The 19,907-nt window shown below is 42.8% G+C and overlaps 1 protein-coding gene across 6 annotated transcripts in view; it reads left to right on the forward strand.

Annotated features, from left to right (window-relative positions):
• Positions 1-2,165: 2,165 nt before the first annotated feature.
• Positions 2,166-19,907, forward strand: part of RUNX1T1 (RUNX1 partner transcriptional co-repressor 1) — a 116,000-nt gene continuing 98,258 nt past the window's right edge. For 2 of the 6 annotated variants that reach the window (XM_014276043.2, XM_074555232.1), the window contains exon 1: positions 2,166-3,098. Coding sequence is in view for 2 of the 6 variants with exons in the window: in XM_074555232.1 (XP_074411333.1) it covers positions 3,071-3,098 (28 nt within the window). In the remaining 4 variants the exon portion in view is untranslated. Of the gene's footprint in view, positions 3,099-4,107; positions 4,741-10,157; positions 10,306-19,907 lie in introns of those variants that run through there. The other 4 variants (XM_005479517.3, XM_074555223.1, XM_074555212.1 and 1 more) reach the window with 4 other exon arrangements.

Genomic DNA, 19,907 nt, shown 5'->3' on the forward strand with positions numbered 1-19,907 from the left:
ACATGGCATCTACAGTCTGCAGAAAAAATCTGCAGGGTGTAAAGTTACCAAGTTTTTGTGAGGTCTACTGTGAGGCTGCATTTTTTTTTTTTCCCTTCCTGAAACACAAATTCATCTTCCGAAAAATGTGTTTATTTTTCCTTTTTCACACAAAACTCACGTCTACTTTCTCTGGGAAATAAATAGAGAAAAGAAAAAGGTGTGGATAAGAGAAGTTTGCAATAAGCCAGGCTTCAATCATCAGCTTTGCAATATAATGATAAGACTCAATGGTTACAATCTTTTGTTATTTAGAAATCATGTCAATTCTCCCAGCATGTCTAAGAAAAATATAGTCACCATAAAGTAGTTGGCATTTAATGCTCTCGACTACACTCCATTATCTGAGAAGGTTTTGTCCTTACTGGGAACAGTGGGAAAGGTCATATAAGATGAGCTAGGGCTGGGAGTTTAATAGGTGATTTCTGTATTTTTCTCATTAGGAAATGAGACCACAGAAGTCTATAAACTTCATGGATATTAAATTGCTAACAGTTCAGACTAGATTTTCCAGACTTTCCAAATCTAAGCTGATGCTTGTCCACTAATTTGAACAGTAATGCCTAGAAAGTTGATTGATCTTCAGGAGTGAATGTATACACTAAAGAGGAAGCATTGTAGGGTTTTTTTTAAAGCTGTAAAATGAGAATTAGGAGTCAGTGTTCAGTCTGTGACACTTCATCAAAACATGATCTGAGACCACTGGCAAACCTCTTTTTTTTTACCTTACACATAGAACAATTGGAATGAAAGTATCATGCCACAAAGATTTTCAAACTGAAGTTTCTAATCTGCTGAAGACAAAAGAAGGCTAGCAAAATTTGCTATCTTTAGATTATTTTTAAATATCTGAAGGTATTTTAAAAAAGGTTCTCCCATAATTTTGGCTTTGAAATAGACCTCTGTAAAACAGATAGTTTTTAAATTAGAAATCAATGCCAGACTTGTGGCTGCTCACCATCTTTGTAAATTGAAATCACAGTAGACCAAAACATGTCCTGATTTATGATCTGTAAAGCTGAATTTATTCCAATGTAAATTTGACCATGTATTACAAGATACTGACCAGTTCATTAAAGCTCTATATCTTGAAATGTTTGCAGAAAAGGTACCTTTGTCCAGATAATAAAATACATTTAAAACATATTTTCAAAATCAACCAAAATTTCAAAGCCAGCAAGAGAGGCAATACTGTTATAAATATGCGGCTAAATATACATAAAAATGCTTCTTCCCTCCTTTTGGAAATGTGTATGCCTTTATAATAAACACACAGAATGCTACTTTGCATTCAATAGGTCTATTTATGTGTTTAAAATTAAGTATTTGTAAATTTGCAAGATCAGGCCTATAGTGTATGTGTGTGTGCGTGCGTGTGTGTACGTGTATGTACAGGAATAAAGAAGGCAGCTTGATTAGAAGTTCTATTCCATGCTCACTCTTTTACTTAACATCTGACATTGGAAAAAATGAAGCTAAATGTTCCAGCATTTCTGACAGTTCCAATCCATTATCTGTAATCTGAAAAAAAACATGCACTTTTTTACTCTGAAGCAAATGTAAGATTTTTTCTTTTTTTTTTTTTTTTTTTGTGGAGACGCCTTCTTTATATAGTGACAACATGATAGCAGAGATACCAGTTTGCTGTAGATTACGTGACTGACAATAATATTCTCTGCAACACGTAGAAGGGAATAACTGATGAATCGGAAAATATATGGATGCCTACCGAAATGATTATGTAATGAAACACGAAGTCAAACGGTGGCATGCTTCTATTAATTGTAGATGATAGTAATTAATTTTCACTGCAGTTGTGATCATGTCGCTGCTTTCAGAAGAATCCAGAATCCCCTTCCAGGAAAGTGTGAAATTGCATCTGGGTTTTTCAAGCCATGAAAGAATATAAATTTCTTTTAAAATAAGAGAGGGAGGCCTTCCTCGATATGTACTTTAGAAAGAGGAAAAAACAAAGGGAAAAAGAAAATGATAATTGTTTTCTCTAAGGCTATTATCTAATGCAAAAGCAAACAGTCTGACTGGAAATCAGCTAACAGAAGGGGATTAGAGAGTAGATCTGAGAGTGGCTTGATTTCTAGCACTGCTGTCTCTTCACACAGTGATGAGACACAGGCAGAGCAGCCAGGAGCTCTCCAGATGGCTAGAGAAAGTGTTTGTCTTGGGTTACTGCAGGGCAGTCTGGACTCTTAAAGCCGGGGAGGCATCATTAGGGAGCAAGTTAGATGTCCACCCAGTAAAAGCGAGCGAAAGAAAGAAAGAGTAGGCAGGCTGCCCGAGAGGGACCACGCTCGCCTATTGTTAACATATACTTGACCCCCACTAACCTCTTCACGACACAGATGTCTCCTACCTCTATCACCTCCCACTGCTTTAAGCCCTCCCCCCCTGCACCTGGGTAGCGGGGCCGGCCCGGCTGCCGGCAGTATGCTGCCTGCCTCGCGCGCTGCCTGCTAGCGGAGCCGGGCGCAGCGGAGCGGCGGCGCAGCCTCGGGCGGGCTCGGCTCGGCACCGCACCCCGGCTCGGCACCGCTCGGCTCGGCTCGGCACCGCTCGGGCTCAGCTATGCGTCGGCTGCTCGGGGACAGGCAGAGACCCCGCCACTGACAGCGGCCGCTCCCTGCGCTCCACATCACGTTTGTCTGAGGCGGCGGCGGCAGCAGCAGCAGCAGCAACAAGGAGAAGGACCTGGGCATTAACTATCTCGACTTGGAGACTTTGCTTTATTTTTGGTTCTTGTCCTTTCCCGTGGAACCAGTAGTCTCTCTCGAGCTGATCCTCCTTTAAAAAAAAAAAAAAAAGAGCGAGAGAGGGTGGTGGGGGGGGAAGAGCAGCTGGAGTTTCTCCTCAGCTCGTTTTGACTTTTGTGGACGTGGATCATCTGGACTGGGAAGGGAAGCCGCGCGGCGCTGCTCTCCCCTTTCCCACCCCCTCGCCCCTCCAGCAGCCTGGGCTGCCGTCTCTCCCCCGAGCAGGACGGGAACTTTTATTTGCAGCTCGCAGCCCGTGGCGAATGGTGGGCATCTCCGGTCCTCTGCAGTGTGAGTACGGGCGCGGGCAGGGCTGGGCAGGGCGCGCCGGGGCGGGGGGAGCCCGAGCCCCTTTTCTTTTCCTTTCTGCTCTCCCGCAGGGCTCCCCGGGCTCTGAGGGGCTCCCGTGGCTGTAACTAACCCAGGCGGACCGGGGCTGCTGCTGTGCCGGGCCAGGTTAGCGCTGCATGCAGCCTTACACGCTCTGTCCCCGGCTTACAAACTAGTATCCCGGATACTGCTCAAAAGCTCAGAAACCAAATAACCCAGTTTCGGCAGAAAATAACCCTCCCTGGCATATATTATAACAAAGCGTCAGATTTCTGTCTGCATTTAGGACATGCCTTTTTCTTCCCTGCCTCCTCTCTCTCCAGGCTCTAGTGCTGGCCAATGTGAGTTGGAGTAGCTGTAATATTTCTGAAGGAATTGTTTTGTTTCGCTTGTTGTTTCACTGCAATCATAGGTTTGTGCAGCACTGAGAACATCTTTTCGGACTATTTTGAAAGAAATATTTTAGGCGGTGCACGTCTCCTTTAGCTGTACCGCGGCCATGCAAATAGCTTGTTCCCTAAAACGACAGGATAACGTTAGGGATTGCATTTCCAAAACTGCCATACAATGTAACTGTGTCATCTCCTCTGGCTGTGCTGAAGGGTTCGATTCCATACATTTGCAACAGACCATTGATAAGGGAGATTGGAAGGATGAAAAACATATTCCTGGCCATTTAGACAAGCCTTTGACTTCTGCGGAGTTCGAGTCCTTTTGTTAGTGCCAAAGTTGAGAAATTTGGTTTAGTGCAGGGAAAGATTTTGCCACCCTAGCAGGATCACTCGTGACTCCGTTTCAGAGTTAATTTATAGCGAACTAGCTGTCGTTCTTGTACTCTGCTCCCCTAGATATTAGAGAGAAACCGAAAGTAACTAATCGGACGCAGCTCTTAAATCGTTCTTGCTCCAACCAGGAGCTAAAATGTTGCTTCCTTTAGTTCACTGATAAGTTTAAAGGAGGGTACGGGGAGTCGAAGCAGCCTCCCCGTCCTGCCCCCCAGGTTGCAGCCGGAGCCGGGCGCGACGGGACCGCCCTGCCCGACCGCAGCCGGGGCTCTCCGGCATCGCCGCTCTGGGAACAGATGCCTCGGAGCCGCTCGGGTTTCTTTGGGGAAGCAGCCCTCCATCTTCCGATCCATAGCAGGCTCTGCCGCCACCCCCTCCTGCTTCTGCCGTGCCCTAAATCACGGCACGGACAGGATCCGTCTCTCGCAGCCGCCCGGCCGTGACGCCCGGGAGCTGGCAGCTCCCGCCTCGCAGACAGCTCGGGAGCGGGCTGCGATCTGCTGAGTCCGCCGCAGCAAGCCTGACCGAAAGAGCTGCCCAAGTTTTCCACTGACAATCGCAGGCGGGCGGGAAGCGCCGGCCTTCGCTTGCCAGGGCGGCCCCAAGGTGCGCTGTGCACGGCTGCGCGCCCGCCTGTGCGGGCAATGCTGAGCGCGGTGAGGGCACAGCACGGCGCGGCAAGGGCTGGGCAAGAACGGGTACGTGCCTCTTAAATCAGCCCGCAGGAGCTGCCCGCTGTCTCTGGGAAAGCAGCAAGTGCCAAACGCTTGGCTACTGGCGTAGCCCTGGCTAACTAGAAGAATGTCTTGTGAGTCTTGGTATGTACAGCCAAACGCTTGCTCCAGCAAGTACTCCTGTGCTTAATGTAACGCTGACCCCTTTAACTTTTAACATCGCTTCTCCTAATTAATCTGTTCAGGCCCCAGACTTAAATGGCTGTCCACAGCTGCTGCAAATTGATTTATCCCCTGATGGTGGTCCGAGTTGCTGACCAAAGCAGGATTTTTTTTTCCCCTCCCCATTTTTGCTCTACTAATCTGTTTTGACTTATTTCCTACTTACAGTAATGCTTGCATGCTTTTTGAAGGACTTAGAAAATATCTTCCATTGACATGTAACTAGGAACATAATTATTGTATTTGTAAACACAATATGTTAGGGCTAAGGGTGAGTATAATTTATTTAACTGCACCCTTGAAGCCTTACATTTCCGTCTCAGTTTCTGCATCCTGACAGATGCAATGGAAAGTTTAAATACGCAACTTTGTTAACTGCAGTTTCAGGAAAGATGTGAAAGATGTTTTTAGAGCTGAATTCTATTGTCCAGGTTTTCTGTTCAGCTTTTCTGTTAACGGCTTAGTGAAACTGGATAGCAGAGAGGATTGAAACTGGTTTCTAATGGTTGTTAAAGCTGATGCTTGACCTTTCCATGGGAAGTCTGAAAACCTCATTCAGTTTATTCTGGGCTGATTTCCTTAGGAAATTCAATATGATCAGGGAATTTCCTTCAGCTCGGCTGAATGGTAAAAAAGTTACTCCATCTTGTTTATGCATTCTGGTTTTAGCACTAGGTGTTTCTGTGGCTCCCCTTCAATAGGAAGATAATAGGAAAAGACATAAGTATGGCTCATTCATAACTGTACAGTCTGTGAAAATATGAAGTTGGCAAAGGCTTTGTTAGGTGTTAGATTCACTAGAGATTTGCTGTAAAGGTTTTCAATTAGGAACTTACAATAACTATGTTTGATAATTGATAACTTTCTTAAGGTCAGTTTCACCATACCTGAACCTCCAGTAAAATTGCTACTATTTTCAATTAATGAGTCATTTTCCTTTGCTGTCATTAGAAGCTCAATCGTGTATCAGTGCAAGAGAACACCAAACTCCACCAAAAATCCAGCAGAGTCTTGAATCTGTTCATGCCTCTGGCAAGCTGGAGCCAGGCGAGGGGTACAAGAGATGATAGCAGGACTTCTTTCTGTCCTGTGCTTGCAGAAGGGTGAGCAGCTGGGTTCTTGAGCCATGAGCATGCTGCAGGGAGACAAGAACCATTCTGTTTGTAATGGAATGCAGACAGCAGTGTTAGGTCACTGCTTCCTGGCAACTGCTGCACAAGTTGTTTTTCTTCAAAGGCTTTGAGCTTTTAAATAGTTTCCAAAATCTTTTTAAGTAAAACACTGCCTTCTACCATTTTTGACCACCTTAACTTGTTTCGTGACTAAATAATGGACCAGTAAAACATCACACGGTATCTCTCATCTGTGTACGCTTAACACTATGTATGCCTGTGTGCACATGGAGTTTTATACTGGGAGTATTGTTTTTGGAATAATGGGGGAGAAAAATAGCTCCACCTGGAGTGCTGGTCAGTGGATAGTCAGTTCAGGACATTCTTCCCTGTCAAATCCTGTTTCTCACTTCTCTGAAACGAACTTCAGACGACAGGCATTGAATGTGAAGCTCGCCTCACTGAGGTACTGTGCAGACTGCAAACTCCTCACTGCCAGACGCTTTGGGTGAAATAGGCATCTGCAGTGTTTGCATTGGGGGTGATGGGAGAAAGGGCTTGCAATTGTCATTTTCAACTTTCAAATCCACTTGCCACAGTCCATTACTGTTAAATCTTTAGCTAATTGAATAAGGATATCAGTATGTTGCTATTGCAGGAGCTTCAGACTTTTTAGATTGAGGGGTGGAGGAGAAGGTCTTGTTCTTTGTTCTGTAGAAACTTAAGTTGTCATGCAGAGATCAAGAAAACTTAATAGCTGAAATAAAACATGAATTTGGTGTTCTGAAGAGGCCATTTCTCATGGCTTGGCTAAAGAAATGTGAAAAGAAATTGTTTTAATCTACATAAAAAACCCTTGATCCATGTAGTTAGTAGCAGCCTGCTCTTTTTCATACAGCCTTTAAAACAACCTATAACATTTATAAAGTTGACACTGAATTTAGTATAAGTAATGAGAATGTAAATCTTTAAAATATTGGCTTCCAAGTTACATTGTCTTCATGATGTTTCACATCAGAGATCTAAAATAGTTGGTTTAAAAACTGAACTTTTACGGCCATGGGTCTTGATTTCCCATATAGATGTTCCTTTTTAAAGACCTGCTTTTAAAATGCAGTTATCCTATTCATACTATAAACTTTATTAGTTTAATATATGGTAGCAGAGGAACACACATACATCAGGAAGTAGCAGACTGTGTGGTTTTGTGGAAAAAGAAAAATGAACAGCAGACATAAAATCAAAGTCTGTTCTATCCTGTTCTTTAAAAGCTTTTTTTTATTTCCTCCCCTCCAAATTTTCATCTGCAAGACACTGACTTCCATCTTCCTTTTTTCTGCCATTGATATCAAAGTTTCCTAATAACGTTTAGACAACAGTGGACATTTTATTAAAGTAAACATTAGTTCAGTATAATGGAGGTAATTGTAAGTGATAAGAGCAGAGCAGGTTATCTGTGTGTTGTTTAAACAGAAGGAGCTATTTTGCACCATTTCCAGTAGCCATCTGTAGAGGAGAAGGCTTTGCACCTGTCTGTCCACACTAATTATAGATTAGGTCCAAAGAAATGAAATTCGAGTAGCCTTTCTCTTAATGAAATCCATGGTGATTTTATTGTAAATGTGTTTTGTGTACAGACGGTGATGGTTTGTCTGTGAGTAAAATAAATTGCTGTATGGCTGTTATGTACTTGTAGTTGTAAAGCAGGATACTGCTGCATTAACAAAGGTCCTGAATAAAAATGCACTGCTCCATTTAAGTCCTAGGCTTCAGTGATGTCTCTAGCTAGGCTTAATCAAAAAGGTTCACTGTAGGCACAGTTATTTAGGGGTATGTTTCAGGGTAGACTTTTCAGTTATCATCACTTTCATGTCAATGTACTGGCATGTAGGTGGTCCTTTGCCTGAAATATGAGGCAGAAATGGTTTCATGTTAAATATGTACACACATATATGCGGAGTGTGTCAGAAATAGTTTCCTCTGGTATAACCTACATTATTAAAAAAAAGTGGAAAGAGTGAGAAATGCATTCTGAAGTAAAAGGTCACATGAATTTCTACCACATCTGTTTATAGTAATTATGAACATAATTAACATAAGAATTACAAGTGAGGTAATGACAAGCTGAGCTATGAGATATTATGCCATAATAGTCATATGTTGGAATTCTCACATTATAGCACACTAGAATTCACATATTCAATGCAAGAAAGAAAATGTTAGATTTTTATCTATTTTAATGCTTCAAAACTTATCTGCCTGGGGCAGATGGACTTTCCGCTTTAGAGGAAGGTAACCCATTATTACAAGAGAGTCAGTTGAAATTAAGATTTCTAGCCTGCAGCTTGGACTTTGAGACAGCTGTGCTTATGGAACGCCACTTCTGTTACACATTTGTATTCTGATTGTATTTATTTTATTAATGCACATTGTTTTATTTTAAAATGTGTTTTCATAGCAAACTGCTTACATTAGGAAGGACCCTGGATTCGGGGATTTTTTTAAGATTTTTGTGATTTGAGCAATAAAAGTATGGTCAACATAGACATAAGATGCACATGGTTCTCTGCACATGAGAATCTGGCAGATTTTAAATTAGTTCCTAAATCATGGCATGATATGTATGTATTTCAAGGAAAAGCTCTGTAACAGAAATACCTAAAAAGAGCAGTCTCTCATTTGCGTGTAATAGTTTGAAATAACATATGCAAAAAGAAATCTGTATTACCTTGCAGGCTGAATTAATTAATAAGTCACTTTTCTTTAGAAATGCGTAGAACATGCCATTGAGTTTAGAAGCTAAGGTTTCAAACAAGTTGACTAACTTTTGTAATATGACCTGTCTCATTACCTCTAAATATGGTTGTCACGCAACTGACAACTGGAGGAAGTTGAGGGAGAAGTGGCTCTTCTTCAGGGTAAAAATACTGGCTGAGGAATGCATAGTAAATTTGACATGTGAAAATCAGTTTGCCTTCACTGAAAAATCAAGGTCCTGGTTTTGCGATAGGTTCTTCCAAGGCTAAACATATAGAGTGGTTTATGAAAAATAATAAAAAAAACTCTTATGCTATGTCTCAGCAATACCAAGAGGTTTTCACATTATTGGATTAGTGGAGGATTTGTGACAAGACCCCTTTTTTATCTGACATTCATTGCGGTGACATGATTTTCACATACATGCCCTTCCCCCATCTAGGTTCTGGTTTTCACTTTGTATTATGTGTCAAATTCCCTTTATTCCTTTTCTTGTGGAATAAACTGCTATCTTGGACGAGTGATTTTGGAAGGAGTTTTGCACTGAACAATGCCAGTCTCACTTCAGTGTGCTGTCATTGTCCTCCTCCCTCCTTCGCAGTTACTCCTTGGCCGACATGCAATGGAGATGCGTTTCCTAACAAATAAGTGTTGATTCCCAGGGAGAAACATTTTAGAAATTTTAAAACCCGAACACATAGAGTGCCTGGTGCTGGCATAGCTATTCTGCTGGCTGGCTGTGCTTATGGTAGGCAGGCCAGGCTGCTTTGCTGTCTCTCTCCCCTTTCCATGCCTCTCGCTAACCCTGTGCTCTTTGATGAATCCGGACAAAACAGTCCCTCAGTTTTCATAGTACCTGAGTTGTAAAGTACAGGGATCTACTTCTCCTTATCGCTCATCCCCTGGTGAATGATGCCACCACTTTGTAGCAGCAGTGCTGTGTTCAGGCCCTTATGCCAACCGAGACAATGAGCAGGCTGGATTAGGTAGGGGCTTGGCCAAACTGGGAGCAGGTACACTCTGTGACTGCGCTGGGCCAGCGGCCGCCCTGCTCCGTGCGGGATGTAGGCATGGTCTGTGAAGGGGGAGCCGGGCTGCAGCAGTAGCTGTGGCCTGTGAAAGGAGAGCCGGGCCGGAGGCAGTCACAGGGACGATCGCCTTGGTGGGGGTAGCGGCGACCTCCGGCAGAGGAGCCTTGGGGAGCCATCGCTGCGCCACTCCTAGAAGGGTCCTTATCCCGGAGAGGTGCTGGGCAACTTCCAGGGCCGGACGCCGGCCAGAGGGCAGGCACACGCAGACCTGGGCACCGCCGCCTTCTCCCCCGGTGGGCGGCGCGGAGGTGGCGCCTCTCCTCGTGCCGGGCGCGGCCTCCCCGGGGACCCCGGGCCGGCTCCAGCCCCGCTCCCGGCCCCGCTGCCTCGCACATCCTCCGGCCGCCATCTGGGCCGCGCTGATACCGTAATCGCCCCGATGCACGCCGCCGTGCCGCCCCCCCCGCGCCGGCGGGGCCGCGGAGCCGCGATGCTCCGTCCCTGCGCCGCAGATAAGCCGCGAGGAGCGTGAGGCGCACAAAGCTCGGGCCGCGCCGGCGCCTCCTCGTCCCTCCCGCCGCCGGAAGGTAAAATCTCCACCCGCGGGCGGGAGAGGCGGAGAGGCGGGCGGGGGGGACACCCCTCGCCGCCTCACAGCGCCCGGCCCGCTCCGGCTCCCTCGGCGCTGCACAAGTCGATAGGCGCGGGGAGAAGTGAAGATGTAACCACTTATTATCTCCCCCCGGAGCGGGCGGGGGATTTACGGGCAGAGATTAGCCGGCGGGGAGACAGGATCTGCTTTTTGTTGTGCTGCCTCCCCCCGCCCCCGGGCAGCTCCGAGGGGAGCGGAGAGGGGCTCGCCTCCCGGGCTGGCCGCAGGGAGGGAGGAGGTGGCCGCAGGAGGGTGGTGACTAGGGGACACGACTTTAAACGCAGCCCAGAGAAGCAGAGAGTGCCGTGTCTGAGAGTCTGGCGGGACGGGTTGAAGGAGCCCCGGGCCTGGGGTGGCAGCGGGGCCGAGGGGATGTGACAGCCCCGGCCTGTCACGCCCGGGCACCCACCGCTCACTCCTGGGGTGGTTTCAGTGAAGTGTCCCAACTTCCAGAATCCCCGCAGAGGATGACACCGGGCTTCAGGAAAAGTGGCTTCTTTGCTCTTTCTTTTTTGTTGTTTCAGATGGACTTCTGGTGATGCTTTTTAAGTTCTTTTCCAGATTAAAATGAATTGCATGCTCGGTGTGTGCATGCACGCTGCTTTAGCGAACGGTTTTATCAATGGTCATACCTTAAAGCAACATTAAACAATTACCTTTATATTTAAAAGTTTGAAATATTTATACTGCCGTTTCATTTTGTCAAGTGTTTGCACAGATAGATATATAGATATGATCTGGTAACTAAAAGCCTAATTAAAATTTGTTTAAAGCCAGGGGGGCATGTATTCTTGTTGACAGCTGCAGATCGATAGGGTAAGACAATAGAGCCCCATTATTTTACTTCCATTGACTGAACATATTGACATTTCAGGTTTGCGATTGCCTCAGTGAGCATGATGAAACACTGAAATTCATGAACCAACTGTCTGGAGTGGCACATATATTACTGTATGTCATCTCTGCCTTCAGGTTACCTTATCACTGAAGCAGAATGGTAATGGATGGCAGCAGAGTACTTCAGGGGGGTGAGGGCTCTATCTGTTAAGAAGCTGACACATAGCAGGTTTCAGGAGTATCTTTAATTACACCTAGAATTATGTACAAAGGAAGATGGTCCTTGTTACCTGCTGCTGCGCTTCAGAGTTTACAGGTACAGAAGCAGATTGGATAACAAGGTACTTATGTGTCATTTTTTATATACATGACTTGATACCTTTAACTTTTGCAGGAGCCCAAGGATTTCTGGTTGTGCTGTTTGCATGCTTGCCATGTTCACCAATGGCAGCATCTCAACCCAGTCTTGATGCTCAAGTTCTAGAGCATCTGCTAGACATTCTCCTAGTCTGAAGACTGCAAAGGAAACAAAGAACAACTTTGAAATAAATAAATGCCCTTTGAATTTCTCTCCCCTCAACATGTTCAAACGACAGCCAGTGCTCAGAGAATTCAATGCAGTGAGACTATAGCGGAATGAAACATACATACATATATGTATATCTATATATATACCCACACACACTTTTTTTCCTTGCTATAAGCACCATAAAAAGAAATGTCTGTGCAATATGCACACATGAATGCATAATTGTATATATCAGTTTATATGATTGCATGTAAATGCCTTTATAAAGAAGACCCCTGTCTGCAGAGCATGCAGTGTGTTTATTATTTCAGAGGCTTTCACATCATCTTTAAAATCTAGCTGACTGTAGAATGAAACCCATCAGGGTAATGCAGAGATAGAGACTGAAATTAATTTAAAGCAGACAAAGAGCAAATACAGAAGAGCTGTTACGATTTAACTAATTTTTAAAACTACGTAGGCTGAAAATATAAAATGTATTTTGCGTGCCATCTACTCAGCAATTGTTGCCATCAAGTGGACTGCCGATGCCCTTTAAGATGGTAAAAAGAAAACTAGTCCTTTATACCATTTTCCTGAAAATGTTAGGTTTCTGTTTGATCAGCAGGTGCTGTTGAGATGAAAGCCATGTGTAAATTTTCAGAAGGCCAAAAGTGTCAATTCAGAAAAGGAAAGTGATAAGAGAAAATGCAATCAGTTTTCCTGTTTTCAATTTGTGCAGGATTTGAAGAGCTGTTTTGTTAAACTGCTACATCTGCTCCAATATGAATATTGAACTACTTCCACTAAAAATAACACCCTATAATTTGGAAGCCATTGCAATCTTTTGTTAATGCAAGTGGGTTATTTGAAAAAAAAATCTATTCTGAAAATTCTCCTGCCTAATGTGCATTTTTGTTTATCGGCACTTTTATCTTGAGCAGATAAAATGGCATTATGCAATTAGGACCATATCTATTTGAACTGGAAAAATGACACTGGATAGCTGAATGTCACTATGTTGGTAAAAGGATTTAACTCTTACTTTTAAAATAATTTTATTAATAAACTATGATTGGATCTTAAAATAACATGTTTTGCATGTCATTTTGTATCTTAAAATGACATGCCCCTTTGCAGCAATACAGCTTTACTTACTACTGAGGGCCTTGAGCAATGTAAAGGATGTTCAGTATATGACACAATATTCTTTGGCTTGTTTCATTCCTGATATACCGGCAGATCTTAAGTTTAGCTCATCAAGGATATTTTAGTTAATGGGGATTGTGGTGTAACTTTTTCCATGGTAATTGAAATGATGGAGTCTATTTGAATGCATATAGACAAAAATAATCATGGTTGTAGAGCTGCTAATCCAAGTGAGTTCTATGACTTGGAAAGCATAGTATTAGTAGAGCATACATTTTCTGTCATAAGCATCTCTGGAGAACATAACACTGTTGCTTTTTAGTTAAAAAAAACAAATCAAAACAAAAAACACCAACAAAAAACCCCAACAATAACCTAATGGAAAATACATGTGTTTGTTAATTTTATAAATAAGGATCTAAATGAGGAAGGGATAATTCACTGTTACATCTATGGAACTCTGTGTACATAACATGAGTAAACGTGCAGAATAGAATGAGAGCTTTTATTGCTTTATTTCAACATAGCGAATTACCTGGTTTTAATATTAGAATGGGCTTTAGCTGTTGAATTCTAATCTAATCTAGTAGTCAGGAACTAATTTTTTTGGTAGGTAGCTGCATGGGAAAAGGCCTTGCTGATGCTTCTGTTTGGTTTTGCAATTGGATTTGTACACTTTTGGCCTTGGGGGATTTTCCTCAAAGTGATCTACAGATCAGAAATAATTAAAATTCAATAAACTGAAATTTAAATATAGAATGGATTCTGTGTGAGATCCATGCTTGTGGTAGGTTGTCTAGAAGTCTGTGGCATGTCTACTTTATAGTTTGTATTCCCCAGCATAACTGCGTGCACACATGTGCATAAATTTATGTTGAATGACAGAGGGATAATTATTTATACAGATTTTATCAAAAACTCTGTGCTCTCCTGAAACATAACAAAAAGCCTCCCTCCCCAGAAGAGTGTTTACATCCCGTGACAGTCACTAGATTCAAATCTTCTCAACATGAAAGTTGTTTCCTTTCCTCCAAACCTTCTTTTCCCCAACAAAGCTAACCCTGTTAAACCTCACCTTCTGTGGGATGTATACATAGTTATAGACATATGTACGAGAAGTAAATATTACAGAAAACATGGCCGATTGGGGCAAAATGTCTGTAGCCTTAAATAGCTGGTGATATCTGCCAGCAGCAGGAGGGGCGCTGAGGAGGCCCTACCTCGGCTGACCCGGGGATGTGAGAGCCGCGGGGAGCCTGGCGTTCCTGCTCGCAGACACTGCCGAGCAAACGCCTGGCACGGCGTGTGACAGCAGAGACTGCCTACCTGAGCAGCTCTGGAACCAAGGAGCTTTTTACTTTGGTCCTGGGATTTTCTGGTGCTTTGCACAGGGGATGGGGTGGAGCCCCGCCCCAAAAGAAAGATTATAGCTGCATGTCCAGATTTTCTTATCTAAATGTTCTGAACACATTCATGGGAGTGTTCTGTTTTCTTAATCTTTGCCAGAAATACTGCATACAGTTTTGCTGTTCCTGTTGAATAGTTGCCATATTTAACTCCACTGGTTGTGAATGGAAATGTGAGTACTTTAATGTTCCCTCTCGTTTTCTGTAACACATTTTGGGATGCCTGGAAAAGGAGGGCATCCTAGATACTCCAAAGTATTTTAGAATACACAAAAAGAATTAATTAGAAGTTCTGAAATTTGGGTTTGTTTATTTGCAGTTTTTGGGCATGTGTTGACTTATTTAAGGAATATGTTTTTATACTCAGTTTTATTTCTTGGAAAAGTACAGTTGTGTTGTACAAAACTGTACAGCAACAATATTCCTGCCTAATCCCATATTGTAACGTGCTGATTTGAGATCCTTATGGGATAGCTCATGATTTCTTTAATCATTTTGGAAGGCATTTGATTAATTTTTATATTTATCAAGACAGGTATACTCTGGCTCTTATAGCAAGGTAAATGTGCAAGGTTCATGGAGGATAGATAATAGGTTCTTTTGGAAATTAGGTTGCAGTCTGGAAAGACAGAAGACTCCACCTAGTGGAGTGGAATTAATATGCACTTGGTGGCAGGCGCTGGTGTGTAATAAAATAGGTATCATTTATGGAGAGCCAAGTTGCTACAGAGAGTAAAGCCCAGGAATTCAGACAAGCATCTGAGGTGGTGGTTGTATGACCATCACAAATCGCACCAGGCTGTCGTTACTTTTGGAGCTCTAGGGGGGTTATGTGTGTCTGCCATGTTGGATGTTAATATGCAGTTTGCATAAGTAGTAGTTGCCAGCTTTTTTCTTTTGTAGTGCCTTTTATTTGGAGATCTGCTGTCTACATTTTTTGATTTCTGATGACCCCACAGGTGCCCCTTTTGGTTGTGGCCCAGGTGTCATTTTAAATACCTTGGGAAAAAAAAAGGACCAACAATTCAGCCCCCAAAAAATCACCACTTTTGCCCCACAGTTGCTTATTTTTCAGAATACCTTTTCTGGTTTTCTTCTTTTACTTTGGTAATGGCAGTATCAGAATGTTAGTTCTGAATGTTACCATGACAGGTTATGTGGCATGTTGACTAAGGCTGTCACAAGGTTTAACAAACTCTCTGATGAAGCATCAGATTGTAGGGTTTTGTGCCTGTGCTTTCCTGTCCCATTGGTTTGGTCACGTTGTGCTACTGGGATGTAGTAAAAATAATTTTAAAGCTGGGATGTGAGTGAACATCCATCCTGAGCAGCTGAGATGTTGTCCTGAAATTCTCTTGGAAAATGCATCCTAACATTGAATCACACATGCATTAGATAAGTTCAGGAAGAGAACTCCCCAGGACCAGCTCAGGCTTTGACAGCGAGAGGGTGAGGCTATTGCCAGAAAATGGAATGATTAGGGTGCAACAGAGGAGACAAAATGCTGCAAAGGATATTTGGGAAGAGTGCTCCAAAGGAGCACTTCCAGTGAAATCCAGGTGGGGTTTGTTGCCAGAGCCATTAAAGCATAATGGTGCCAGAAAAAGCTGCCAACAAATGTGGGAATAATGGCACCTATGGGTGTGCTGTCAATGGATGGCACTGCCAGGATGATTTTTTATTTTATTTTTATGGTGACATTGCTAAAAGTATTTAAGAGTAATGTTATAGGAAGTGTTTTAGTGAGTGAAGTCACTGGGTTCCAGGAACCATTAAGCAAAACCTGTTTCATGACTCTACTATTTATTATTTTAAAGCTTGATGGCAAACCACTTAATGCTGGAAAAGCAGGCTGCAACCTGTATTAAAGCATGCTACAAGTGGACAAGGAAACCAACCTACTGAACTGAATAGCCCAAGGTAGTTTCTGAATGTTGTACACATTTCATGTGCACCATGATAAATTAATACAACTCCATGGATCAGCGGAGCTTGTAAACATTGAATGAAATACTGGAGCTCAGATCTTACGTGGTACTCCCATACCTAGTTCTCACTGAAGACAGCGTTTCTTTAGTTAAAATGCCAGCTTGAGGAACTGGACCTTCAGGATTTCTGTGCTCCCATCTCACATCTGTGATCTTGACAATACTTTTTTTAGATTGCTTCTCAGACTTAGATCTAGATCTCTCCCTAATAAAATGGACTAGATCAGGTCTCAGTGTAAAGCCAAGGGCATTCTTTTTGAATTGTAAATCACTGACTTACCTGACAAGACTGCCATATAAAGGACAGAAAAAAGCCTATCCCTTCCATAATAATGCTTGCAGATCCTTATTGAGTCCATTGGGCCAGGATTCTCAACTTGTGTATCCCAAGATCTGTTTTAAATTGTGTTTAGGCCAGCTGCCCACCCCAGACATCCAGAGAAGTTCACAGCTACAGTAAATACCAGCTACAGTACTTAGAAGGGGGGGGGGGGGAATCAATGTGTAATTTTCCTATTTTCCTTCCACATTCTGGGATTGATTGGTCCCACCTCTTCACCTGGGGAGCTTCTGATGTTAATTTCCTTTTTTGTTTGTTTGTTTGTTTGTTCACTTGTTTTTAAGTCCAGGACCAAATTTCACTATCTCTTACAGAGCTATTATTGGCCACTATTGTTTTTATTATTCCATGGCTTCCCTGGGAAGAGACGGATGGGCAGGACCTCAGTGACATTGCCAGAGCAAGTCATCAGTAGCCATGTCTGCCCCTTAGGAGGTCACAGGAAACAGGTGGCTGTGTTAATTGTCCTCAGTCCCAACTCTTGTCCTTCCTGGAGGGAATTTAGAAGTGGTCAGGAAGTGTCAGGCCTACTGTGTCCCCCCAGGTTCACTGCTTCAGGCATTCATAATAATTTGAGGTATGTGCCAAGCAAGGGAGACTGTCTGGGAATACTTACTGTCCTTTTAAGCTGAGTGGCTACCTGGCTGGGAGGGCAGAATGCTGTTGCTGCCGAGTATTGTTTGGGATTGCAGCTGGAATCCAGCAGAATAACAAAGAATTCTATTAAAAAATGTATTTCCATATCATACACTGTTTTGCTTCTTTCAAGATATTAATAAAAAGTCCTAGGTAAGCAAACTACAAAAACTCAAGAGGTGCATGAAATATTTCTGGAAACTGATTCACTTTTATCGGGTGAGTTGAGGATAGAGAATGTCAGTGTATTTTCTGCTTAGGCCAGTTTTAATTGTCTTTGTTGCAACTGCACCAGGAGTAGCCATGGATCTCTAAATGGCACTCAGTCCTGTGCTTTGGAAAATCAGTTCAGGTCTTGCTACTTTATATGAGCTTCTTGTTAACAGCTTGCTTGATTTTTTTAGCAGTGAAGGTGCACAGCATTGCTGAGTATCTCACTGCAAATGTGAGTGCACACCCAGTGCTGTAAGCCAGATTTTGAATTACCAGTAATGTTTCTTTAAAGTGTCTTTTGGAAATTATTCACTCATGTTGAAAGCAATGTGAGTTAAGTAGTAAATATACTAGTTATTTATTTGCCATATGCATTTGGGTGAAAACTGAGCTTCTGCTCAGGTGTACTCTTGATATTACCGAGACTACTTGACTAAATAAGGTGGGCTGCAGGATTATGTGGTTGGTGAATCACACCGGTTTCTGAATCACTCTTAGAAAATACCAGCCTGAAATGCTGGCAGATAATGAACACATTGTGCTTGGACTGGTACATTATTTAAAGAATAGCATTTTAAAGTAGAATATTTTGTAAAATGTTGGTTTAAGAACCATTTTGCAATTTACTTCCATCAAACCTATTGTACCAGGAAAAATACCTCCTTCAGAAGAGAAAAGGTGTCAGTATTGTGGAAGAATATCTGATTTTTATCCAGCTATTTGCTGTTTAAGCTCCCTTCTTTTCAGTGCAAGGAGATCAGCTGACAACAGCAGCAACCAAATCATGTTTGCAGCTGGGCAATTACAGTAGACCCTAAGATCTGCAACTGTCAACCATGAACGCAGATGCCTTCAAAGTTCTGTTTTTCTTCCGTGTTGAAGTCGTTGGCATGGAACAGATGCCTTCATTTTGGAGAAACCAACTGCTGGATATAATTGGTTCTCTCTTGTCTTGTCCTCTAGGGACAGTCTCTCGCAGATGAAATTAGATGAGAGTAAAAAAAAAAAAGACACAGGCACACACACTCGCACATGACATGAAGCAGGAGTTTTCAGCATCCCTCTCTGTTTTGTCACGTGGAACTGTTTTCAGCTGGAAGATTTCATTCCATTTTTAGCACTCTACACACACACATGATGATGATGCTATATGAAAAACATGCAAATGAAAATATGTATCTGGCCAAAGTTTATTATTAATCTAGGCATGCCTGTTTAGAAATAAGACAAGCATATCCATCCCATATTAGTAAAGTGTTAAATGTTGACTTTTGTGATATCTATTAGTGCTGCAGTCTCAGAAATTTCAAGTTAAGTCTCAGAAGAGACAAGATACTTTAAAAATTGTTTTGTTGCAGTGGTGGAATCAAAGTTTTTTATCAAATGATTTGGTAGATGTTAACATGGGAGGAAAAAGACTAGTAGCAGACTTCAAAATTCACCTAGCATTACAGGCATTCAATTAAGAAAGCATCTTTACAGGAACTTCAGCAGAGTTAGTATGATGGACACCTGTGATGTGCTATTTCTGTAAGCCCTGTGGTAGGGTACTGAAGTGAGTAAGTGTGTCCTCTTACTGCAGGCATCAAAAATGAGATGATGGCAAATGGCCTTGGAGGCTGTAACAGAGAGGGAGAATCTGCTTACCCTGTGCCTGTCAAAGGATTTCTGTCATCCCTTCTCTGCCTCTGTGTAACAGCTACCAAATCATTGTGGTTTGTGTTACTTAATTATGCTATTAAAATAAATTTATACCAACTTTAGGTTACCTTAATAAGCTCAGTTGTGAACTGTGACAGTCAGGCAGTGCTGTGTGTTCTCGGGTGCATCAGGAGGTGGGTGCAGCAGGGACTGGGGGCTGCCAGGAAAAAAAATTGGCATTGCTGGTACCCAATGGGGGCCTCATCTCTGAATACCTTTTCTCTCTTAAGTTTTATTTCTGAGTAGAAGTTGGGGTTTTTGGTTTCGCTTGTGGTTCTTTCTTTATTTAATTTTAATATGTATTGCACTTTGAGGTGTCAGTCCCTATTTTACATGATGCATTTACTACTACTGTAATAGTAATATCACCAGCAGTGAAAACTGACAGGAGTTACCTTGGTCTTGCTTTGGTAGAGTTGGTAAAAGACAGTTTAGACACTAGATGTGGCTGGATAGCTGCCCTGCACTGTGCTCCTTTGTTTCCTGCTAACCCCCGGGGGCTGTGTGGGTGGAGGGACTTCCAGCAGTTAGGAGGAAGTCCCAGGTAAACTTGGTTTTGAACTGATGATTCTTCAGCTTTTAAAGAGAGAGAGAGTCCTTTGCTGTAGGACTCCAGTTCTGATTCACAGAACTTGAGTGTGACACTGTGTTTGCTCTTAGCATTATATTTCGGAAGATCCGCATATTAAAGGGAAAATTTGGGGAAGTGCTTAGGTGATGAAGGGATTTCTGGCAGTAACTAGAGAGTACAATGATGGT

This window comes from Zonotrichia albicollis, chromosome 1 (genome assembly GCF_047830755.1).
Source record: "Zonotrichia albicollis isolate bZonAlb1 chromosome 1, bZonAlb1.hap1, whole genome shotgun sequence".
NCBI lineage: Eukaryota > Metazoa > Chordata > Aves > Passeriformes > Passerellidae > Zonotrichia > Zonotrichia albicollis.